This window comes from Ylistrum balloti, unplaced genomic scaffold, assembly GCF_031769215.1.
Source record: "Ylistrum balloti isolate Yb309-2 unplaced genomic scaffold, AGI_CSIRO_Ybal_v1 Utg370054, whole genome shotgun sequence".
Taxonomy (NCBI): Eukaryota; Metazoa; Mollusca; class Bivalvia; order Pectinida; family Pectinidae; genus Ylistrum; species Ylistrum balloti.
Window position 1 is genome coordinate 581,608 of NW_026782105.1, and position 9,793 is coordinate 591,400.

General features: G+C 34.4%; 1 protein-coding gene across 1 annotated transcript; it reads right to left on the minus strand.

The window, feature by feature from the left end:
• Positions 1–620: 620 nt before the first annotated feature.
• LOC132549322 (phenylalanine-4-hydroxylase-like) lies at positions 621–9,753 on the minus strand. The gene is made up of 13 exons (XM_060213246.1): positions 9,700–9,753; positions 9,162–9,287; positions 8,011–8,200; positions 7,775–7,863; positions 7,489–7,556; positions 7,243–7,293; positions 5,694–5,839; positions 5,123–5,258; positions 4,172–4,298; positions 2,442–2,537; positions 1,918–2,051; positions 1,490–1,605; positions 621–688 (listed from the first exon to the last, which is right to left on the minus strand). The coding sequence occupies exons 1-13, from the start codon at positions 9,751–9,753 to the stop codon at positions 621–623; spliced, it is 1,401 nt and encodes a 466-aa protein (XP_060069229.1).
• Between the last annotated feature and the right edge of the window lie 40 nt (positions 9,754–9,793).

Genomic DNA, 9,793 nt, shown 5'->3' on the forward strand with positions numbered 1-9,793 from the left:
CTCCATTACACAAATATATCAGCGCCCATTTTATTTATTTGCAAATAATAACTCCACAAAAATGATACAAATTCTACAAAAGCATACAGTAAAATTAGTAGATAATCTGTTTGTATATGTGACAGTTTATACGTGAAAATAAACAATGGTATTACGATATACAGTAACGGTAATATGAAGTTATCCTTTATTAACGAGGACAAAAAATCATATTTATATTTAAGGCATGAATAAGGCAAATAGGAATCTTAAACATTCCTTCCACTCAGCTGTCATAAATCAATGATAGAAAGATAAGTAAATACAACAATACTACGGTGGAATTTTCGTTCACAATCTTAAACAAGCATTAGAAATTCTCTACAATTAGTAAATGGAACCAACGTAATTCTACACACGTTGTATGTACATAAAACATCTGTTAACTTTAATGTCTGTTAAACCTTGAGACTATGTAGTATTGGTATATCTATACATTTGAAGTATATATGTGTTCTCTCTGAAATGTACACTTAAATACAAGAACACATTTTCCACAACACACTTATATAAAAACGTAACATTGTCTATTTATAGGAAGCGTGTCCTGTACTGCCATCATTTTCATGGTTTCACATAAATCACTCACTGTTAACAGTTCGAGATTTCCCAACTTTCTTCAGCGCATCCTCGAGAAGATTCATATCACCTGTAACACATACAGAGGGTACCGCCAACATTCACAGCGGTAACATAATCTAGCGATTTTCACGCTGAAAGTATTGCGATGAAAATGTAACTTTGAAAACGCCGAATTACTCACATATACAATAGATATTCAAAGTTCATGAATATTGGTTACTATAACAATTATAATGGGTGTTTGTAATGACTTATGTTCCACGGTGGTCTTTGCATACGTCCAATATTTTTTCTTTTAAACCAAAGTCAAATAGTCAGTTCTGACGTGATCGAAGAAAAACTATAAAAGTAAAAAAAAAACACGTGGAACCTGTGTAGCGAATCATTTTAGGTATCAATGTTCATAAACGAGTATCAGAAATCATGTTCAATTTAATTTGATTCAATATTTTCTTGCTGTTTCAAAATCACAAAGTAATTTGAGGGCCACTTAAAAAAATTCAAGTAAGAAACATCAATGTTCACAATTTTAAGGATTTATCTAGATTATATTTTATCAACACCTGCCAACTTATTGGTAAACATTGTTTTAACTGAACATCACGTCAAGCTTTTCACACATAATATACTAAAAACTTATTTAACTTAACATAGTTGAGCTTAGAAAAAATATATGAGCGTAAATTAATTTTCATGTTTATTATACATTGTATAATATATTATAATATATCATATGTTATACTATATCATATATTGTCTTAGTCGACATTGTCTGAAGCCTTAATTACTATCGACAAGGTATTAACTTTTAAGTTTGAATGTTCTCAAGACTACCTCGACGAATAAATTACCATTCATTTGTCATTACCTTTCATCGCCCGTGTTAAGTTCAGGAGCTGACTGTGAGTGTTGATGAGTTCCACAGACTGGATGTAGGGGTTGTACATAACACTGAATGGCCGGGGGATCGTGTCCGCGTATGCTCTGAAAGTGTAAACAAGTCATGTGATTAATTTATTAATATCGTCACAGCCATACAATATGGGGAGGAATTGTCACTCGAATATCAAATGATTGTCATAGTCGTCATAACATCAATGATGTCATAATGTTCTACTGTCGTAATCATTTAACACTACTTAGCAATGGCGTGTGATTTATTTCCGGAAACTTTTCTCACGTTAATCAAAAACTAAAACTAAACAATACGAAATGTCATTCATCAATTGATACAACAGCAAAACAGGCAACCTAGACCGACATTAAAACAAGAGCGGATAACTCATAAAAAATTACCTTATCTTGTCTTTTGCTTCCTCAAAGCTGGCCGATACAAAGTACACGGGCTGAAACTCGGATAAAGGATATTCTTGTTCCGCAGTCTTGGAAGGCTCGAATTCCTTCACAACTGCCTTATCCGACAAACAATACTACGAAAAGACAAGGAACTAAGATCACTTTAAGAAACATGCATTATTGTGTAACTCAAATGTCATCTTTTTTAAAAATCTTTTAAATCGTAGCCGAGGAATACATAAACATGCCAATGTTTTGGCAGTTTATCGATTCGAGGACATGTGAATTCGTTAATCAAGCATTCTCACGAAATTAACAAAATAATCATAATGATGCTTTAGATGTTAGTAAACAATGTGGTAGACGTTACTTAGTAGCTAAATGGTAGTGCAGTTGAAATGCAATGTCAAAGAACTCTAAGGACACTACGAAGAGGGTGCAGTGCTACATATCAACATACATTACCTACTTCTGAACAGTAATGCTTTTGTGATTCTTCCAATAGTTAATATTTTATATCAAACCTGAAGTTCACCAAAGGATGATAGAAGACCAGCTCCGAAAGCCTTTATCTCTCCATCCTGGCGACACAGTCCGAATTCAACCGTAAACCAGTAGCACTGTTGACATACAAACATTCTATTCTAGATATTTATCGTGATTTGAACAACCTTAGAAATAATTTAAAACTAAATATAAAGATGAACCTGGAAACTATGCAAACGGTCTCACAAAGCATGGGCACAACTGTGTTGTATAGATATGTACTTCAATTATCAAACAAAGGATGCTACAAATGTTATTAGTCATTGCTTAAAGAATGTACTGTTTACAATTGTGAGTAAATAACAATTCATAACTGTTACAAACACGTGTTCAAACCATTTAAAACAATGGAGAAGATATTGTCATGTCAACAAGAACTGAATTCTAACTCAAATTCGATGAATCGAGTGCAAAATATGAAAAACACTAATATCAACACGAATACTTCTACAAATGTACAAGAAGGATGAGACAAGATATTTCAGAGTGCTAAACGCTTTCTGTGGTATCGGCGACCACGCCATGTAAATCTAAGGTTAATCCAATTAAGTAATGTCACGTTCTCAAATGAGGACAAGGTTAACCATTACGGTACAACCAGACCCACTAACGAACATCACACGCTTCCAACTTCATATCACACACTTTTCAAATCATCGATGAAGAATTTCTTTAACTGACTATTTTGCTATTGTCCGTAAACATTTAAAATCACACTGATGACATTTTTCATGCTTCCAAACAAATAACGATGAAAAAAGTTCACGCGCTTATACTTACAATTCTATTTCGTTGTTTGCGCGGACTGTTGAAGGGAAGTGACCAATGAACATACATTCTTCAGTGTACGCAACATAATAGACAATAAATCCTTATATTTACATGGCCCATTTGAAACAAAACCGCCACTCGAATGCACTCTCAGTAAACCTGATAATACAGTGAAGTGTTGCTTGGTAACATTGTTTCAATTATTGTATATATCTGCACACATAAAGTAAAGCTGCCTCCCCGTTTCATTCGTCACCATGCAACAAAATATAGCTCTCAAAACATGATTTAATAACTAGATACAGATATTCTAAAATCAGGCATTTTAAAATTTCACTTTAATTATCAATGAATTTAATTAAGCTATTTATAATGAACTACTCTCGAATGTGTCCATTAGCCCGGATTGTGCAGCAGTAACTTGTGATTAGTGTCTTGGAAGGAACGGGGTACCGATCTGGCTGAAGCAGTCACAACCATGGTTTCAATATTAGACTACTGGTTAAAAGGCACCATGACCCCTTATGAACATCACTTGTTAGTGTACTAACGAACTCCAACAGACAAACCATTTTTACAAAATATCTGGTATAGTGTCTATAGTAAGCTATGAGAAAATGATGCTCGCGGGAGTGTGTTGTCAGATCGTGCGCTTTTAATCTGTCTACGTTATACAGGTATTTTCCACGGACATATAAAACAGATGTTTTACCTTTGATCAATAGACATATACAGCAATGCTGTAAAATGATTCATCATTGCATCTTTTCTCCCAGAATAATACTACGCAACCAACTTTTATATCGGAAAACGAAGAAGTAGTCGGAGTTCCATTGTGATAGAGCTAAATCGTTATGCGGATATTTAGTGTAATCAACGATTTATGCTATCTTTTTGGCAAGTCCTCTACAGAGTTAATGTTACGACATCGCCTTACCGTACTGAGTTTCTTGATGTATTCTTCAGGGGCGCCCAAACTTGCCATACCGATCTCCTGAGAGAACCGCGCAAATGAAGGATCTGCCAGGAGAGGCACGTGACCAATGAGCTCGTGACAAACATCCCTGGAAAAATAGGGACGAAATCAGGATAAGTGATCACATATTTTAGGTACCCAGTACATACGTTGGAAATGAGGAATACTATCATATTGATCTTGCTATCTGATAGACAGGTTTTTAATGCTCTTGTAGTGAAAGGGAATTATTTCGAGAGTTCTGTCCGTGTTATGGCAATAGTCTGGCGATATTTCATACAGACTTACGCTTGTTCCATACTGGCGATAACACCTAGAAAACAGGTATAATTGGTTGAAAAGGAAAACTTTTTTCAAACATAATCCATTAATAGAGATATGTAAGACACCTGAAATGAAATAATTGAAATATTTTTTTCTAATTAATGAGAGATTTAACACTTTCATTAGTGTTTTATTAACCATTCATATTGCGTATTTAATCTTAAAATCAAATAAGACATAAGCTTATTAGCTATGAAAGCGATATCAAACTGTCAAGTACAGGCACGCATTGTTAATATATAGCTCATGTAATTGGTGATATATAGGTTCCAATACAGAATACTGAAAGAAGAGTTTATCTGTTTGAATTGCAGAGTATGTTGGTAATTATACACAACATATCACGCGCTTCATGATCAAAAGAGTTCCTAGCATTCTAGGAAATATGGAAATATCTTTTACAAAAATTTCTTTTTCGATTCGGTTGATGATGAGAGAGTTCTTAACCAAACATCTTCATATCGTCAATGACACCTAATCAATACCTAGAGAAATGACAATTTTTATATCATCAATTACAGTTGAGACGAGTGTATATGGCAAACTGACGTAAACTTGTATAATATATTGTCTTTCGAAGGCACCTACGGTTCAGGGGTGTACATAGGTTTCGAGCTATGTCGAATGTATTGCGTGGCATGGATCACACGGTTTGCCAGTCCTGATAGAAAATCACGTGGTGACAAAAGGCCAGCAACGGGACGAATTCTGAAACCGGACCGGTCTGAAACAATAAAACATTTTGGCAATTTGGTAAAAAAAAGGGGGGGGAATTAAACAATATGATTCAGAAGATATGAAGTCGGACAGCGTGTTCGTTATCCTAAATATTAGATAAAATACCGAACATAGTGCAAACGTTAACTGGCTCTCCTAACCTTCTTGAAGGAATTTAAACATGATACCATTTATACATTGATTAAATAATGATTCATGAAGATTTTATTTCCCAATGCTTTTAACATTGCCACGACAAAAAGCTAATCTCAAAGGATGCGAGTCCTTTTAGAATATCGCATATAAATAAATATATCTTCCAAATTCTAGGATAAGAGACCTGTTTTAATTATACATTTAACATTTATCCCGGTCTTGTAAGGGACTTGGTGCACATTGATAAGAAAGTGAAGGTTAGCATGTGACAGATATTGCACGTTACCTTGCAGAAACTTTGAGACGTCCTCAAGCTGAGGGATGTTGTCTCTTCGGTAGCCGCATTTCTCTTTCAGAAGTTGGAATATATGGTTAAACTCCCGACAAGCATGTGTTGGATACAGTGATGTCAGCTTGTCATATATCGTTGTCCTTAGACACAGATTAGAGATGTAAAACGCTTTATATTATACTTTTCTCATTCATAACTCGATAAGATAGATTAAACATTACCAGGAATTAAACAGATCTACGTTGATGATATAGTTGACATTATTCTGGAATCTCGTTCGTATTTAAATGCTTCAAGCGCAAAAACAACGAAGAAAATACCTATATGTCATCAGAATGTTTATCAATACTCAAATACGATAACATTCGGACAAAACATGAGCTAAAGAAAGATTTAAACATCTACCCCTTAAAAGTACAACTACAATAAGACCATGCATTTCGGAAGGGCAAAAGTCTTCTTCATCATCGATGACATAATCCATATAAGTAATATCCCATTACCAGAAGAAAAAATATATTGATTTTTTCATTAATTACTTCCTTTGTAAATATAGAATCGAATGGAATCGAATCAACATTTATGAGGAATGAAAAAACTTAAAATTGCAAGACTAGAAGGGTTTTTAAAAATGTTATTGTAAGGGAATAGCTTCTGCAAACTTTATCGTATATTTCCTTGCCGAAAACTATAGCCGGGATGATTAACGTTCTAATTATCAAGCGAGAACCTACCCTTTCAATAGAGTCATCAATTTATTGTGAGTTTTAAAAATCGTCGCAAATTAAGACTATGACCTGTAAAACTTTTCATAATCACATCAGTTAGTGTTGGAATGATTTATCATTTTGTAGCCCGCATTTTGCCTTTTAATTATCTAACATTACACTCACGAGACAATACAGTAACATCTGGTCAAAATCCGCCTTGGTTAAATATTTGGCATGAAGCCAGAACCAACCGCTGTCTCATAACCAGCGATTAGGGGGAACGAGGAGGTAAAATAACACGTGCCCTGCTAATACGATATCATCAACTGTATCTGGTAATATTTTTCGTTATCAAAAGTTGTATGACATACTTTAAAACTAATGTTCTACCAATAGAAATAGTGTCGTGCTAATTCCAGGACAAAGTTAAAACAACAACGCAATCAGTTGTCTAATTACAAATGGAATTCATTCTAAGGGCTATACGTAAGCTATGATATACTAATGTTCACATAATGAGGAAACACATCAAAGCGCGCTGTTGGCGCTATAAAAGATTATTAAGTCAGAAATAGAACTACACTTTGATATTTGCTAACTGCCGATAGATATTATATGTAATTTTTGCTTCATTCATGTAATATGGCTTTAAAAACCCCTCAACGTAGCGTGAAATGACACCAACATGCACCAAGTCTTACTTTTAAATTATTCATCTGGTTTTGCTCTAGTTGATTCCGTATTCCAAGGTCGACTGCAAGGTTATAGAAACGAAAGTTCGATTTTCAAATTCACTTTAAAACATTACACTATATCATAAATGTAGCACCTACCATGTTTGAATTTCCTCTGGTGTATATGTGACTCGCGGTATAACGTCTCCACTGAAATACAAATGCTCATTTAAATTTGATTGGTACACCAGTAATTAAGTATCTGCTGTTTATCATTATATCAATATAAAATGTATTACCATTGACTGTGTATTTATTATATATATATATTACTTTTTACCAGGACTAAGTCAGATTATCGCCTGCACAACTATAGGTACAGAAATGTATTCTTTATATATTTACTGTTTGTAATTAAAGGCTATGTCAGCAAATTCTTTCCTCCTCACTCTGTAAACACTGTCGGTAAATCCCTGCAAACCAAGAAGAAATACCTAGTAGTGTTCGTGCGCTTACATAGTACATACATCTCATCGAACGGACGAACATGATAAAACTATCGTAACTTTGTTTGCATTTCAGGAAGTTTGAGGCAAACTATGCAATATATCAATATAGATGTAAATACCAAATTAACTCTAGAAAAAAGTGCTTTATTTCATCATCGAGGTATAAAACTTCCTTGACCTACCGGATGATCTGAGTTCAACTCTGAGCCGTAGCTAAGGATCTTTGTTGCAAATTTGTCCAACTCGCTGAGCTTTCTTGGAAACCATGGAACTATTCCAATTGAAAAACAGTTGAACATGAAATCTTAGTTATGGAATTAATTTCCTTTTAAACTAAATGACTGATATACAATTATCGCTGTCTTTGAAATCGGATTTAAGTATCTTAATGTGTCCTGTGTATTTACAATATGCATACCTGGTCCTGGTTTCCCTTCAGCGCTGTCGTCAGTTATGATTTTTAACTTTGTTGTAAAAGTGCGAAGTTCGTCCATCATTGTCTCAAATGTTGTACTGTGACGAGATTCACAGTTCATAAAGAAGTCATAATTGCCTTTTCCATTCTTGCACTGACTATATTCGATATGAGAGAGATTTACCTTGTGTTTCTGTAACAATGTAATTATTAAACATGTTTAGGACGAAATGCTTTCATGCATTTTCATCTTCAATTGTATATACCCACCAAAATTGGAAACACGACAGAATCTTTTACATGAGCTGCTTTTCTCGAATTGTTTCGTTCAACGAAACCAACATGGACCGCTTCCCATCAAGCTGTATGATAAGAGTGATGACCTCAATTTTGCTATTGTGAATTTCCCATTTCAGGACAGTAAAATCTCTGCGTCCCCAACCTATCGTATTTTCATATAGCAGTTGAATCGGTATTCAAAGGCCTGTTCCTATTTTTATGATTTTAATGTAAGAAGTCGTCGACGTACAGACTCGTAACACAGGGTTTCGAAAGAAGCAGGTTGATGAAAACTTTATAGTCATCATAGTTTTTCCACCGAGACATATTCTGAAGTAGAAGAAGCTTACTCTTTCGGAACACCTAGTCTTATTCTTCTTTTGACTTATTTCGGAACCTTTATTTTGTCTTAGTTTTACTGAGTTTAGGTTTAGATTGTGATTATCTTGACATGTTGTTTCTTGACACTTCAAATATGCCTCATATATTTATATACTTTTATAGGTTACGTGATTGACATAGACTATGACGCACTGATTTCTTATCTACTTATCCTTTGCTTTGATCCAGACATGGGACAAAACTACTTTGGCGTGATAGTTAAAACATTGATTTCATAATTACCATACATGTAATACAATTGTTTCAACAGTTAAGACCTCCAAAGAGACGACTGAAAACCTGACATTTTACCTCGACATTGCAGTGAATGAAGACTATTGGATATATAAATGCTACCTTAGTCTACGGATATTGACACTTTCTATCAATACTTTTGGAGCTGTAAATCATTTACCTCTACCTAACCTTCTAACTTTACCTCGGCCTAAGACTTTTGACTCTGTTTTAGGGTGGTTATCGTTTAGGTATTGTACCTTGAAGACTTGGAAACAGTCAGCCAGTGCTCCAACCTCATCCTTTGTAGAGAAGAGAAGGCTAACACTGTTTTTATTATCGTCCGTAGGTATGGAGTCAAGAGAAGTACTAAGATCACCGTCTTCCTACAGGGAATCATAAATGTTGGTAGGAAAGGTTATCACGGGATTATACTCAGTTGTAGGAATAGTTTTTGAATAGACACCAAGTTATATAAAGATCCTATCAAAAATGTCTGTTATGAATTTTGAGAATATAAATATTATACGCAGGTTAGATATAGATTTTTAAAAAGTATCGATTTGTCTTTGATATATTTGAAACTTTAAATATGTGGAAAATGCAGTATTTTTGTCTATCAAACAATATCTGAGCAGGGTTGATTTTTTTTCGTTTACTCAATGTTTTCCACAATAACTATATAGAGTTTTAAAGAAACTTTTAAACTAAAACAAATTACGCTTTTCCAATGGGAAAAAATCATGTTAAAGAATTTTGAGGTTTAGTCGGGACATTGTCTTACATAGACTTACTTACCAATGTACCGCTGTCGTTTCTTTCCACTGGTCCAGGGTTAATTCCACCATCCATGTTTCGTTGTCAAACATACAATAAAATCTGGCTACAGTGC

Coding starts and splice junctions, on each gene's coding strand:
- LOC132549322 (XM_060213246.1), bottom strand. CDS start 9,753: ATGGATGGTGGAATTAACCCTGGACCAGTGGAAAGAAACGACAGCGGT. Junction 5,840..7,242: donor CCAGAGGAAATTCAAACATG/GTAGGTGCTACA, acceptor TCTGTGTCTAAG/GACAACGATATATGACAAGC. Junction 2,052..2,441: donor CATCCTTTGGTGAACTTCAG/GTTTGATATAAA, acceptor GTCTTTTCGTAG/TATTGTTTGTCGGATAAGGC.